Source organism: Alligator mississippiensis, chromosome 8, assembly GCF_030867095.1.
Source record: "Alligator mississippiensis isolate rAllMis1 chromosome 8, rAllMis1, whole genome shotgun sequence".
Lineage (NCBI taxonomy): Eukaryota > Metazoa > Chordata > Crocodylia > Alligatoridae > Alligator > Alligator mississippiensis.
The window spans coordinates 30505200-30521189 of record NC_081831.1 but is presented as its reverse complement, the minus strand read 5'-3'; the positions used below and the strand labels follow the sequence as shown (position 1 = coordinate 30521189).

Sequence of the window (15990 nt, the reverse complement as noted above, 5' to 3'; positions counted from 1 at the left end):
TGGCATCCTATGAAATAGACAAATATTAATCTTTCCATTTTATAGCTGGAAGAATTAAGGCACGGAGATATCAAGTGATCTACCTTAGGTCATACAGGGCACATCTACATGTGCCTATTAATGGGCAGCAATAAACTCTGGAGCTTATTGCGAATGAGTGTGTTGCTACCAGGTATGTGTCTGCATGTGTGCCCAGGATTGCAGCAGATTGAGCTGGGGTGGAGCAGCTCTGGCTAGCAGGGGACCTGGGAGGTTAGCCTGCCTGCCCCAGGGCTGCTTTCCCCAACTCAACTTGCTGTGTAGGGGCTGGGTGGGGCACAAGGGTGCTTCAGTGCTAGGCTAGCCATCAGGCAGCTGCCACGCTGAAGCACCCTAATGCACCAGACAGCCCAGGCAGCGTCTATACATGTGCTGCTGAATTTTTAAAATTTGTTTACTCCCGCCTAATAGGGATACACATGTAGACACCAAAATGTTTAATGCACAACTAATTTGTCTAATGTGCAGTAAACATCTCATATAGATGCACTCACAGTCAGTCAGTAGATAAGACAGTCACAAATCTATAAGTCTTGGGTCTGAGTTCTTTAAGTGCCCTGACTAGTCCAGATTCTCTCCTTAATACCCTTGTCAAATTATTTATAGTAGATTTATTCACATAGTCAGTGGGACATCAAAAATTTCTAATTATATCTAGTCATGTCAAATGACAATTATGCCTTTAGTTCAGTTTGCCAAACAATGCTTAGCCAAAGAAAGGCTAGCCAAAATGCTTTGACCGAAGAAAGAGGAGGCATCTCAAGCATGTGCAGAGTAAACCCTATAAGAAGGGCCCTGTCAGAAATCTGCCCTGTTTCCATAGAAAGCTCCTAGGTAAGTGTATAGGGGTACTGGAGCTTGCAAAGAGGGGCAAGCCCCCTGGCATTCCAAACATCCTGCTGCATTCCTGCTACCTCTAGCATTCATTTCCATGAGTAATTGTCTATGTCAGCTGGGATTTTAAATCTGCTTTTTAAGGAAGGAAGGAATTTTTAAGAAATCTGTATATTTTAAATCCATAATTAATTACTGGAGTTTTGTGCAGCAATAAGGAGGGAATTGCCATTTCTATTTTACAGTATTGACCAGCTTCCAGCCTGCTCACCATCCATCTCATATCACACCAGGTAAGACCCTGATTTACTTAATTCCATGGAAAGTAAGAGAATCTCTAGTGTGGGACTGTGAAACAGCTGAACTGGCAGAATGACAGTTGAATTAATTATATTCCCTAATCTTTATTCCCACTGTGCCAAAAATTGTATATTGTGCTTGGGCTTTGCTGCAGATAGGAGGCATGGTCTCAGTGTCTTGTCTTGAAGCTACTGATCACTGATGCTACTAACTGGAGGATAGTTTTTGACATGATAGTGCTGAAACTGGTTGGAGCTTGCCATGTGAGAGACTACTGAACAATTTTAATCTTTATCTATGGGACATACACATTATTATATTACTTCTTCTAGAATTTTTTATTAACATATATGTTAGCTGTTATTGAAAAAAACAGTTTTGATTGGGACATAGAAGCCATTTTGTAAAGGGTAATACAGTAAAACCTTGTTATGATTTTTGTTAGCATGTCCACTTAACTATCCATACTTTCCACATTAAAAAAACATATTTACTAGGTGAATGCAGTAGGGAATACTCATATTGCTCAAATTTAGGCAACTTAGGCATCTACATGCACAGTTAGCCTTATAAAATGGCCTCACTTTCTAAGATCATGAACATTTAGCAGTGAGAAATATATATTTATTTTTTAGGAACGTAATTTTGGTTTAGAATTCAAAATTCGATTATTTAAATCCTGGCCCCATGTTTAAACCCTTGTCCTTAGTTCTTGTTATGAATGACAAGTAGGGAGTAAGTAGGGTGGGACGGGTGGGTCATCAAACAGGATGGGTGGGTCATCAAACAGGACACTGATTTAGAAAAGAAAACCAACACTTGCCACCCCTTCCAGCATTATAGTGCTTGCTACTTGCTATTCCTCTTTCCTTCCCCCATCACTAAGGTGCTAAAATTGCTAGTTATGCCTCTGATGAATTCAGTGCCATAGCAAGGGGGAGGAGGGGGAAGGGGGAGTGGGGTGACTGCCCTGGGGTCCGAAGCAAAGAGGCACCAACAGGTGCTGTCCAGCTGGGGCACGGAGCAAGGCAGAGCTGTAAGTGGCTTGTTTGGGGCTGTGCAGGGATGCAGGGAGTGTGGATGCCACCGCTATAGGTGCACTCCCAGGCAAGCATGGGGTGGGGGGTGCCCCCTGGGTCTGTGCATCCTTGGCACTGTACTGGATGGATTAGTATAGTACAAGTGTACAAGGTACTGCAATAATATATTTAAAAGCCGCGTTAACCATGACTTCTATTGTATATTCCTACTTAGCAGTTCAAACAATTTAATCATTCACACTAGGCCTCCAGTCATCATTGTGACTTAGCAAGCATGTGTACTATAGCTTTAATGATTTTACTTTTAGAAAATCTTACTAAATTGACCTAAGGAATTGACATTTGATTTTCTCCGTAATGTCACAACAGTACTGTACAAATCTTCTTAATAAAGGCTATTAAGAATAACATTGCCCAGCCAACCTTGCACCCTTTCACTGTAATTATATAAAGAAAAATGTTCAAAAGTGCCCAAAGCCTGGAATTTTAAAAGGTATTTATGAGTTGCTGTGCTCAGTATTTTAAGGCCTAAGTGACTTAGATGCCTAAACCTTAGTGATGTACGCATGTAGGCCCCTAAGTTGAATTGACTTTCAGTAGACACCTTTGAAAAAGGAACCCACAGATTAAACATTTCAAGGGTAGAAAATGTAAGAGGCTGCAGCCATGTGGTGCAGAATATTAAATAATTATCAATATAACTTCTTTTCTCTCTATTAAAGTTCACTGCTGCCCTGACCTGAATAAACCATCACCATGTCTTCAGATGCTGAGATGGCAGCATTTGGAGTGGCTGCTTCCTACCTCCGAAAATCAGAAAAGGAGAGAATTGAGGCCCAGAATAGGCCTTTTGATGCCAAGTCATCTGTCTTTGTGGTGCATGCTAAGGAATCCTTTGTGAAAGGCAGCATCCAGAGCAGGGAAGGAGGGAAGGTCACAGTCAAGACTGAAAAGGGAGAAGTGAGTAAAAATAAGGAGTAAAGAATTCCAATGTGACCCTTCTCTGTGCTCTTGGCTGACATAAGCTGGTTTCTTGTTTCCTTGGCAGACTGTGACTGTTAAAGATGATCAAGTCTTCTCAATGAACCCTCCTAAATTTGATAAAATTGAGGACATGGCTATGATGACCCATCTCCATGAACCTGCTGTACTGTATAACCTCAAAGAGCGTTATGCAGCCTGGATGATCTATGTAAGTATAGACTGAAATTTTCCAAGGGTGGGTGCAATTACATTAAGCTGTGGAAGCCAATCAGATTATTTCTTTTTTGCAGACGTACTCAGGTCTTTTCTGTGTCACTATCAATCCCTACAAGTGGCTGCCAGTGTACAACCCAGAGGTGGTCATGGCATACAGGGGGAAAAAGCGTCAAGAGGTCCCTCCCCACATATTCTCCATCTCTGACAATGCCTATCAGGCCATGTTAACTGGTGAGTAGTTCAAGCTCTTTAAACATACAACAATTTCTTAAGGGGAATCACACAGTCCCTTTCTGAAAATGTAGTTCCTATTTTTTTTAAAACATTACATGTGCAGTTGTGTACACATCACTATGAGCTTTGTGTTCTTCATAGCAATTATCATTGCTAGCATAAAATGCGCTTAGGATGAGACTCAGGATGGTCCATGACATGCTAAAAATGATGGAATTTAGTAACCAAAATAACTAAAAGCAGCTGGTAATACCCCTGTTCTAGTGGCAAAATCCACCAGGCACCTATATTCATTTAACAAATACGCTAAAACCTTCAGGCTTCTCTAGGCATCTGGACAAGCATGGGAGCCTCTCACCTGAGCAACTAGATGTCTACCTCCTGCCCCAGCTCCTGTGCAATCTAAAAATGAGTTTGAATGGAATTCTGAGTATGTGTAACACCCATTAACAGCATCAGACCCTTCAAAAATGCATTTGTAACCCCTTTCTTTTTAACAAGTGGTAAGAGGAAGAAAAGCAAGTGTGGTATTGCTTCCTAAATTTTGCATAGTAATCCTGAAAGTTAAAACACTCAGCCAGGAACTGGGAGACCATAGCTCTAGGTCAGTGGTACTCAATCTATGACCCATGGACTGAATGCAGCCTGTTAAGGCCATATGAATGGCATGTTACCTTTACACCTCAGCCACTCATTCTCTTTTTCCCCCTGCTGCTGAATTCAGTATTGCAGGGGGTGGAGGGGAGAAGGGCTGGACAGAGTATGAATGGTGGTGGGTTCCACATCTCCTGGGCTCTACAGCTGTGCCAACAGGGTGTCTTGGGCCAGATTGCACTAACATGCTCGTAAGCTCACAACACTTCTTGAAAACTGAAGGGGGTTGGCCACACCTGCCTTGCCCTTTTCCTGTCCCTCAGCTTGTTTCTTATTTTAAGATTTGTCCTGCTTATTGGACTCCACATTTCTAAGCCTGCTTCAGAAGAAATGTAAGCCCACATCCCCTACTCTCTAGGAAGGTGCCTTAGCACTGGGTGAGAGACTAAACTGGTGGGAAGGGGGCATTTCTCAGCACTCCTGTTGAATCTGATCCACTATACTGAAAGAAATGAAAGCTTCAGAGGGGCAGAAGGATTGCAAATGAGAGGGAGGCTGACTTTAGATTAGTGTTCAGGGCACTTAGCTAAAGGGAGAGGGCACAGTAGAAATAACGGCTGCATCCAGATGAGCAGGGGCATGAGCTTGCAGCAGCACAAATAGCGACACAAATTTGTGCTGCTACTTTATGCCTCAGCACACAACCCCGCACTTGTGCTGTGTTGTGGGACAAAATGGCCTGCTGTTGACAAACTGCCCTTGCCCAGCCCCTCCCAGCTCCCTGTGTGCTGGAGCAGCCAGGGTACAAATGGAGCGCAGAGATGCTCTGGCTGGCATCTAGAGCATCTCACTGGAGGACCAAGCCTCCGTTTGTCCTGGCACACACTATTGTAGCATGTTCTGTGTTTTTTCCTGGTGCTTTTTTTTGCTACTATGAAATCCTGGTAGCAAATTTTGCCTCCGCATTGTAAATTTGCTGTGGGGGGCACATTTTAATATTCCACATGTGCAGTTTGTGGTGCCACATTCACCTGTTCTCAGTCTTTTATTTTTAAAATTACCCCTTAATACATTTTGAGTTTTGCAAAAGTAAAAATAATACATATTCCCATTGTCAAATAAGAAGTTGTAAACTTATTCCTTATTTTATTCCAAGAAAACTCAATGAGTGCATCTACATGAGACACTATGTCACTGTAAGCAGTGAGCTATGGCAGTGTTCCTCATTGTTACGGTGACATAGCTTCAGCAGACACTAACCATGATGCTCCCACTACTGTGCAGTAGCAATGAGCTAATGTGCAGTAGCTTATTGCTACTTCGCAGTAGGGTTGGAAATGACCTGTGTGGTACTGGGACTTTTCAGTACTGGTGGGTACTACACAGTCATTTAGTATTTGTTAAAACAAGTACTACATTGCTGTACAGTATTAACTGTGCAGTGGTGCCCAACATATAGCTAACTTTAAAATAGCTCGTAGAGTCATATATGTTTTGCTACATTTAGAACAATATTGAATTATATGGAAAAAGTGTGAACATGGGAGTGTACGAAGGTGCAGTACAAAATTAAATTCATTTTAAAATGCACAGTTTATCTATTTATTTATTAGATGTGTATGTCACCCTTCCTAACAAAGGCAGCTTACAAAAAGGGACAGAAACAACATATAAAAGCAAATGGAAATGAGTATGAAAACAAAGTCTTCTTAAACAATATTCCAGCATAGCCTGTCTTGCTAAATGCCTGTCTAAATAGGAAGGTCTTGCAGCAGTTCCAGAAAATGCCCAGGCTCTGGCTCTGGAAGTCCTGAAGTGGGAGGCTGTTCCAAAGCTGGTGGTGACTACTGAGAATGACCTCTCACATGTTTTGATTATTAAAGACAAATGTGATGTATACACATCTAGTTAAATGGCTTGTGTAATGCCTACAGACTGAAATCAGCTAAAATATGAAGGCTCTTGGTAAAAATAACAAACAGCTATCCTTTTACTTTTTCCAAAAGCTCATGGTTTTTGTCATCCAACAGTAGATGCATTTGCAGGGTTATAGAGACTGCTGAATTTATAGCAAGATCTCACTGAAGTGCAGTCAGAGAGAGGATGGGGCAACACACTTCCCTTCCACTCTTCTCCCTGACATTAATGGACCCCTGCTCTCTTCCACCAGTTGTCACAGGAATTCTTATCTTTCTTTCTTCCTTCCCACTCAACAGTCAGCTCCCATGACAGCAGAAGCAACTTCAAAATAATTATTGCTTAATGCAGTGTAGTTCCTGAAAATCTGTGCAAAACGTTGGAACAGAATTGATGTGCCGCTGTGCAGAAAGGAATGCAAGATTTGTGAAGGGAGTGGATTGAGTACAAGAGAAAGCCTGAACCTTTCACCTTGAGAGTGGAGTATCCACTTTCAAAGAGAGACCTGGGCTCTCTTCCTTGCTTCTGTAAGTGTTTATGCATTGGATAAAAACAAAAAATAATCTTGTTAGCAGAATACTTCAAACACTAGGGAAGAGAGTCATGCTCCCTGTTACATTCATTTGCAACATAATTCCTGAATGCCTTTCTGCACTGTGGCCCAACTTTAGCAGGAAGAATGTGGAGTGGCACTCTCCACTCTGCATAGTGTCAGACACTCTGGTATGAACCATAGGTTTGATTCTTAGGCAGACCTTCAATTCAGACTGCCCACTTCCTGGATAAGTGTAATCAGTATTAGCTTATATGGAAAAGAAGTGTCAGCTGAGAAGTGTTTTGGAAGATCTTTCTGAAGTATGGATGCCCACTGAAATATGCCGCCATTCTCTGCCTGCTCCATGATGGTACGCGAGTGGTGGTTCTCAGTAATGGATCTATCACAGACCTCTTTGAGGTTAAAATGGGAGTTAAGCAAGGCTGCATCATCACTCCAACACTCTTCTCAATATTCCTTGCTGCAATGCTACATTTGACACCAACAAGCTTCCAGCCTGAGTGGAACTAAACTACTGAATGGATAGTAATCTGTTTAACCTCAGCTGGCTCCAAGCCAAAACCAAGGCCACACCAACCTCAATCATTGAGCTCTACAGTGATGATGCTGTACTGTGTGCTCACTTGGAAGCAGACCTTCAGGCAGTCATCAACGTCTTTATTAAAGAATACAAGAAAATAGGTTTGACGGTTAACATTCATAAGACTAAAGTCCTCCACCGACAAGCTCCTAATGAGTAGGTCCCCCATTCTGGTAATCCAGATCCATGGTGAGACTCTGGAGAACATTCAGTATTTCCTGAATCTTGGAAGCCATCTCTCACAGAAGGCTGACATTGATGAAGAAATCCAACATCACATTAAGTGTGCAAGTGCAGCCTTTGGACACCTGAAGAGACAGATGTGTGAAGATTGCAACATTGGATCTGGAACCAAGCTCATGGTTTATCAAGCAGTTGTGATCCTCAACTTGTTGTATGGAGCTGAGATATGGACAACATATAGGAGACATCTAAAGTTGTTGGAGAAGTACCATTAACATTGCTTGCGGAAGGTTGTCTGAATCCGGTGGGAAGACAGACACACTAACGTTCACATCTCCCTCCAAGTAAATACATCATGAGTATTGGGGTGATGATCATCCAACATCAACTTTGTTGGGCTGCCATTCCATCTGGATGTATGACTCCAGACTCCCAAAGCAAGTTTTATTCTCCCAGCTCAGCCAAGGTGTACACTCAAGGGGAGTGTAGGAGGGGGGCTGGGTCTGCCTCAGTTTCCTGCTTGAACTCACCTGCCATGACTGGTTAAAAGATAGAAGAGGTTCAGTGTTATAAAGGGAGAGATGAAGCACCACAGAGCACCAGGTGATGAATCATCAGTGCAGATTTATTTGGAGCTAGAAGTTACACAGTTACTCTTTCCTTGCTAATTACCTCATTAGTGAGGGAAGTCAATATATCAAATACAATCAAATAAAGTCAGGTCCAAAGCCAGAGTGTCTCTAGGTACTTGAGGTTAGCTTTAAATTGGGTGAAATCTTGCCCACCAATTAACTCGTTAGTGGGGGCGCATTCTCCGCGCTGCCACATGTCCCTATCCGGGAGCAGTCTCCGTTGCTCCAGCTCTGCCGACCCACCATATTGGCCCTCCTCCATACCTTCCTGGTGCTGCAAGTAGCCCCTCATTGCCTTTACCAGCTGCACATTGCCCTGGAGCCCTCTGCCTCAGGGCTCTTCTTGTTGCGGCAATCCCCTGGAGCCCTGCCTCCCCTTCAGGTTTTCCATCTTCTTACCAGTCAGTAGAGTCTTCTCAGGACCTGCTGTCCTGGGTTCTCCAGGATTGCTAGTCAGGCTTCTTTTCCTTCTCTTCCTCTTTCTCTCCCTCTCTCTTGCATGATTCTTCCTCCAGTGCCCGGAGGCAAATGCATGTTCCCTCGCCACTGGATTTATACCAGCCATGGTGGGTTAATTACTCTAACCCCCGCCTGTCCCCCCCCCCCCCGCAGTTTGTGATTCCCTCCACCAGTGCAAAATGCCCTCTACAGCTACCCACTCCCATGGCAAAACCTAGTAACAGGGCTTCTGTCTGAGTCCCTGCTACCCACCTTTCCCCTTAGTTCAATGAATATCAACGAAATTTTTCTAATGCTGGTGACTTCTTTTGGTTCCTGCTGGATCTCTTGGTGGGATGTCGTCCTTCTTTCTTTTGTGTGGGACAGGAAATTGATGTTCCCATTCTTCTTTTCTGCTCAATGTCTCACTGAAAAAAAAAAAAAGGCTGTAAAGCAAGGGACCACCTCATCAGTCTGGCATTATCTAATTTGGCTGTCCGTAACCAGCGCAGAGATGCATGATCTGTAATCATCACAAACTTCCACCCTATTAGGTTATACTGAAAGAGTTCTACTCCCCACCGGAAGGCTAAGCACACCCATTCAATGGTAGAGTAATGGGTCTCTGCTGAGGTCAGCTTTTTGCTGGCAAAGGCTATTGGCCTTTCCTCTCTATCTTTCTCCTGGAACAGGATCGCTCCTAAGGCGATGCCCGACACATCTGTCTGCAGGAAGAAGGGTTTTTTTACGTTTGGTGTGTACAAGAGTGGATGTTGGCATACAGCCTCTTAGATTAGCTTGAAAGCATGAAGGGCTCTTGGGTTCCACTGGACAGGGTTTCTCCGGCCTTCGGTCAGTTCTGTCAGGGGTGCCACCTTCTCCGAGAAGTCCCAGATAAACCACCGGTAGTAATTGGTGAAACCAAGGAATGATGCAGTTGTTTTAGTGTTCGGGGAAGTGGGTGTTGTCGAATTGTTGCCACCTTGTCAGCCACGGGTCTTATACTACCTTGTCCTACCATGAAGCCTAGGTACTGTGTTTCCTTTTTTCCTAGTGCACAAAATCCGGGGGTTAGCTATTAGTCTGGCCCTCTGAAGCTCTTCCAGGACTTTCTGTAGATCTTGGTGGTGGGTTTCCCAGTCCTGGGAGAAGATAATGATGTCGTCGATATATGCAACTGCCTACTCTTGGTACGGTGCCAGTAACTGCTCCATTAATCATTGGAAGGAAGCGGCTGCCCTGTGTAGCCCAAATGGCATTCGCTTAAACTGGAAGAGGCCCCACAGAGTCCCAAAGGCCATATTTTCTTTATCTGCTATAGTCATAGGGATTTGCCAATATCCCTTGGTCAGGTCCAGGGTAGATATATACTGGGCCTGACCTACCTTTTCCAGCATATCATCTACCTGCGGCATGGGTACTGAGGGAATTGGCAGAGGTCTTTGTGGTACCCCTGGCACAGCTTTACAAGCACTCATGGTGCTATGGCCAGGTGTCAGAGGACTGGAAAAGGGCCAATGTGGTCTCCATTTTCAAAAAGGGTAGGAAGGAAGACCCGGGAAACTACAGGCCTGTTAGTCTTACCATGGTCCTGGGGAAGCTCTTTGAGAAAATTATCCAGGAGCACATCTGCGAGGGACCAGCAGGGGAGATTATACTTAGAGGCAACCAACATGGGTTCATTAGGGGCAGGTCCTGTCAGACCGACCTGGTTCCCTTCTACGACCAGGTCATAAAATCCTTAGATACAGGTGTCATGGTGGACGAAGTCTTCCTGGACTTTAGGAAGGCCTTCAACACTGTTTCTCACCTCATTCTCAGTAAATGGGCATATGGGGTGGGAAGAGAACTGTTTGTATCATCAACTGTGAGCAGCCTGTGCAAACAATGGCTGGGATGATGGTATCTCTCACCCTGACTTCGACCACAGGCTTATCCAGGTGGCCTGGTCCTTTTTGCCAGCCGAAGCTACAGTCTATCTTCTCACCATGGGAGTTCTCCGCAGGTCCTTCACCATGGGACCTTCATGAGCAAAACTGGGACACATGACCTTTCTCTCCACATCTGTAGCGCACTATGTCTCTGGGATCCCAGGCCTGAGATTCCTAACTGGGGTTCCGGTCATTCTCAACCCTCCTTCCCTGGCTGGGCCCCATTTTCTGGGATCCTGACACAGGTCCTGTCGGATGTTCCCTCCTAGGAGCGTCTCCCTCTCCTTCTGCAGTGCCATAATCCTCGGCAAGCTGCAGAGCTTCTTCCACCATTTTTGTTTGGTGGCATCGGACCCAGCACTGAGTGTTACTTCCAAGGTCTGTCAGGAATTGCTTTAATACTATGAGATTCACTATTTCATGGGTTGTTCTGATCTCAGGCTGTAAACACCACTCTACTAAGTCTCTGAGTGTCTGGGCCAATAGCTGTGGATGGATCCCTTCAGCCCTTTTTTGAGCCCTGAACTTCTGCCAGTATGTTTCTGGGGAGATCTCCAGTCGGTACAGTAGGGCCTTTTTCACCTTCTCGTAGTCCCTGGCTTCAGTCCTGGTAAAAGCCAGGTAGGAGGCTTGAGCTGGGCCAATGAAAAGAGGGCCTATCTTTACAGCCCAGCTGCTGGGGTCCCATGTTGCAGCCATGGCCGTCCTCTCACAAGCTTCTAAATAGTCTTCTACGTCATCTTGTGGGGTCATCTGGGTGAACCTGGCCCCCTCCCCTTCTCTCCCCAGTGACATCTGTTGGGCTTTGATCTTTTCACAGATCCTGCTGGTGAGAGAATAGCTAGATCCAAGACTCTGCTTCTTGAGTGTGTACTCTAACAATTTCCTTGAGCTGGGCTTGTTGGCCCTGTAAAAGCTGAAGAGTAATACTGTGTGCCTGTTGCTAGTCAGCTGGGGCTTGTGTATCCATAGACTCCATGGTTCTTTGGGTCTTCTAAGGTTCCTGGCCAATGCACCAGTTTTTGTAGGAGGGTGGCTGCATCTGCCTCAGTTTCCCCCTTGAGTTCACCTTTGATTAAAAGATAGAAGAGGTTCAGTGTTATAAAAGGGGAGATGAAGCACCACAGACCACCCAGGTGATGAATCATCAGAGCAGATTTATTCAGAGCTAGAAGTTACACAGTTACGCTCTCCTTGCTAATTACCTCATTAGTGAGGGAAGTCAGTGTATCAAATAAAGTCAAATAAAGTCAAGCCAAAAGCCAGAGTGTGCCTTTAGGTACTTGAGGTTAGCTTTCAGTTGGGTGAAATCTTCCATGCCAATTAACTCATTAGCAGGGGCATGTTCTCTGCATTGCCGTGTGTCCCCATCCGGGAGCAGTCTCTGTTGCTCTGGCTCTGCTGACCCACTGTATCAGCCCTCCTCCACACCTTCCTGGTGGTGTGAGTAGCCCCATATTGCCTCTGTTGGCTGCACATCACCCTGGAGCCCTCTGCCTCAGGGCTCTCCTCATTGCGGCAAATCCCCAGAGCCCTGCTTCCCCTTCAGGTTTCCCATCTTCTTACCAGTCAGTAGAGTCTTCTCAGGACCTGCTGTCCTGGGTTCTCCAGGATTGCCAGTTGGGCTTCTTTTCTTTCTCTTCTTCCTTCTCTCCCTCACTTTCTCTCATGATTCTTCCTACAGTGTCCAGCAAATGCGTGTTCCCTCGCCGCCTGTTTTATACTGGCCATGGCAGGTTAATTGCTAACCTCCCCACTGGTGTTTGATTCCCTCCACCAGTGCACAATGCCCTCTGTGGCCACCCACTCTCATGGCAAAATCTAGTAACAGGGCTCCTATCTGAGCCTCTGTTACAGGGAGGACAGAGCAAGAACTTCAGGGACACTTATAAGCTGGGGAACTCCCTTCTTGACAACACAGTGGCAGAAAGAGATCTTGGAGTCATTATTGACTCCAAGATGATCATGGGCCAACAATGCAAGGTCATGGTCAGTAGGGCTAACCGTACTTTGTCGTGCATCCACAGATGCATCTCCAGCAGGGTTAAGGAGGTGATCCTCCCCCTTTATACGGCACTGGTCATGCTGCAGCTGGAGTACTGCGTTCAGTTCCAGGCGCCACACTTCAGGAGGGATGTGGACAGCATCAAGAGGGCCCAGAGGAGGACCACCCACATGATCCGGGGTCAGCAGGGCAGATCCTATGAAGAGAGTCGATGGGACCTTAACCTGTTCAGCCTTCACAAGAGAAGGCTGAGGGGGAACTGGTGGCCATCTATAAACTCACCGGGGGGACCAGCAGGGTATGAGAGAGACCTTGTTTCCCCTAGTGCCCCCAGGGTAACAAGGAATAACGGCCACAAATTGTTAGAGAGTAGTTTAGACTAGACATCCGAAGGCACTAGTTCACAGTCAGGGCGGCTAGGATCTGGAACCAACTTCCAAGGGAAGTGGTGATGGCTCCTACCCTGGGGGTCTTTAAAAGGAGGCTTGATGTCTACCTGACTGGGGTCATTTGATCCCCGTTTTCTCTCCTGCCCAGGCAGGGGGTCAGACTTGATGATCTACAAGGTCCCTTCCAACCCTACTTCTATGAATCTATGAATCTATGAATCCTCAAGGCCAACTTAAAAAATATGCAAAAACAATGTCAACTCATGGGAGACTATCACCCAGGACTGCCTCAAATGGAGGAAGAATCTGGTGCAGGGATCTCAGTACAGTAAAATCCATGATATCCAGCATGAGAGGAGGATGGGGGGGGGTGCCGATAATGTAAAAATGCTGGTTACCTGAGGGCACAGGGTTTCCACTTGGATGAAGAGCGGGGATGAGGGGGGAGGCGGTGGCCACACGTGGAGTGGGGGGCAGGGAGGGGGTGGTGGTAGTCACATACAGAGCAGCGACAATGCAGTGTGGTGTGGTGGGTGGTGGCAGCAGTAGCTGCGTGAGAGCTTCCCCCCACCTGCACCCCTCCCTGCATCTCACCACATCTGGCTGGCTGGAAATTCCAGTTACTAGTGTGTGCAAGTTAGTAAAATCCCAGATAACAGGGATTTTACTGTATTTTGAAACCTCCTCACAACAACAGCAGATCTACATACTCTGTATTTGAACCTGAAACTGACCCAAAATTTGATCTAAACCATTTCACTTGATGAGGTTTGTGTAAAATTGAATTTTTAAAGAAAAAATGGAAAGAAAATTGAATGAAATTTTTTTTGTAAAAAGATCTGAAGTTCATGTTTCCTGTGGTGATTCTATCAATTTGTGTAACCTTAACTCTGCTAATTATTACTAACAAAGCTATATAATAAAAAATGACCAACCTCACTAGGTAGTAAGGATGTGTGAAGCAGGCCCTAATCGATTTGGATTTGGATTCAGCCTGAATCAGGGACAGTGATTCAATTTGTTGATTTGGATCACTGTCCCTGATTCGATTCAGCTGAATCTGAAGATTCAATGCTGATTCAGAGAATCAGATATTTGGACGTAGACACAGCTTTAACAGTTTTTTCTACATACCTCGAGGTACCAGCAGGGCTTGTGAATGCTGTGATGCTGGGGCAGATGGAGCGTCCCACAGGAGTGCGGGGGGGGGGGGGGGGGGGGCCTCCACGTGCTCAGCGGCAAACCCAGAAGTGGACCAGAAGTACTTTCAGACCGCTTCCGGGTCTGCTGGGGAGCATGCAGGCCCCCCCGCCCCAATGCTCCTGGCTCAGCAGTCGGCCGCAGGAGGACCCTGGGTGCCCTACCCCCAGACCCAGGAGGCACCAGTCACCAATCTAGGGTGGCGTGGGGGGGGAGTGTGCACTCCCTGGCAGACCCAGAAGTGGACCAGAAGTGCTTATGGTCCACTTCCAGGTCTGCTGCTGAGCGCACTGGGAAACCCCCTGCACTCCTGTGAGACACTCCATGCAACCCAGCATCACAGCATTCATAAGCCCCTGCTACCTCGAGGTATGTAGAAAGAACATTTAAAGCTGTCTCTGTGTCCGAATCTTTCCAAATCTCTCTGAATCGATTTGGAGAGTTCTGATTCGATTTGGCAAGATTAAACGGTCCTCTGATTCAATTCAGATTTGGAGATTGGCCACTGAATTGGGCCGAATCTCCACTGAATTGACTCAGGGACTGAAGCTTCTCATAGCCCTACTAGGGAGAACCATTCCATGGGAAAACTCAAAACAACTTTGTCTAAAATAGAATTATTTTTTATAAACTTGGTTTTGTTTGCTTCTCTTCTGTCCTCTTTTTATTCCTTTTGCCACTGAATGCAGAAGAATGAGTGGTGATGAGAGATTTGATATTTTTCTTTCCACAGTTATTGTTTTCTTTTTCATTCTGTAAATTTTAAAGACTCCTGCAACTCTGGAAGATACAGGTTAGCTAAGGGAAAATGAACACAAGAACATAAAGAAAAAGTCTTTGAAAAAAGCTAATTTTTGTCAAGAATGTTTCAGAAAATTTTACCGGGCTTATATTGACTACAACTGTATTTCAGTTTTTTCCGTGTTACTCATTAATTTTTGTTGACTTTGTCTCTTTGACAGACCGTGAGAATCAGTCAATCTTGATCACGTATGTATACTTCTCTGCTTTGGTTAATTTTTGTTTGGTCAGGTGCAGCAGGATAAACTAGCTGATTATATATTCTCTACTTCTCTGTTTTATTTGACAGTGGAGAATCTGGTGCGGGAAAGACTGTGAACACAAAGCGTGTAATCCAGTACTTTGCAACAATTGCAGCTAGTGGAGAGAAGAAGAAGGAAGAGCAGGCCGGCAAAATGCATGTGAGTTTCTAGAGAAAATTTAAATATTGTGTTCTGTAACTTGGTTTTAAAACTATAATTTAATGATAATTACTACTTTATAGGGGACTCTGGAAGATCAAATCATCAGTGCCAACCCGCTACTGGAGGCCTTTGGTAATGCCAAGACTGTGAGGAATGACAACTCCTCACGTTTTGTAAGTTGAACTGTCAGATATGTTTCTACTTACAGATAAACAGAAGTTTCTTGCTTGTGTTACTAAAATGCAATGGTGAGAAAATTTATATTCATACTACTAGGGATTTTTAACAATGCCTTTACTTAACTACAAATAATGAATGAAACATACATATAATAACAAAATTTATGTGAAACAAATACTTACATTTGCTTTTGTATTTTCCTTGCCATTTTATGTACTCTTCTATTTCCCTGTATATCTGATAAAGTCCTCTCATATTATATAGATTCTTTCAGCAGAGTCATTCATTAGGACTTTGCGAAACAGCACCTTTCCATTTCAGCTTCTCTTTTGCCATTTTGAAGGGATAGTGTTTCATTTTGCTGTTTTGAAGCACTGTTCCATTTCATTTTATTGAAACTGTCTCGCTGTTTTGATGCTGTTTTGACGCTTTTTGACCTTTTGCCCTTAGGCTATAATGGGGAATCATGAAAATGCCTATAATGTTGTAATTCCTTGCCTGATTCAGATGAAAATTGCATGGATGGTAGCCCC

General features: G+C 44.8%; 1 protein-coding gene across 1 annotated transcript in view; it reads left to right on the top strand.

The window, feature by feature from the left end:
• The first annotated feature begins 1093 nt into the window (after positions 1 to 1093).
• The window catches only part of LOC106738549 (myosin heavy chain, skeletal muscle, adult), a 45682-nt gene continuing 30785 nt past the window's right edge, over positions 1094 to 15990 (top strand). The window contains exons 1-7 of the mRNA XM_059732605.1: positions 1094 to 1166; positions 2936 to 3173; positions 3262 to 3405; positions 3488 to 3644; positions 15035 to 15062; positions 15163 to 15274; positions 15358 to 15450. Coding sequence (XP_059588588.1) covers positions 2970 to 3173; positions 3262 to 3405; positions 3488 to 3644; positions 15035 to 15062; positions 15163 to 15274; positions 15358 to 15450 — 738 coding nt within the window. The 5' untranslated portion in view covers positions 1094 to 1166; positions 2936 to 2969. The remainder of the gene's footprint in view (positions 1167 to 2935; positions 3174 to 3261; positions 3406 to 3487; positions 3645 to 15034; positions 15063 to 15162; positions 15275 to 15357; positions 15451 to 15990) is intronic.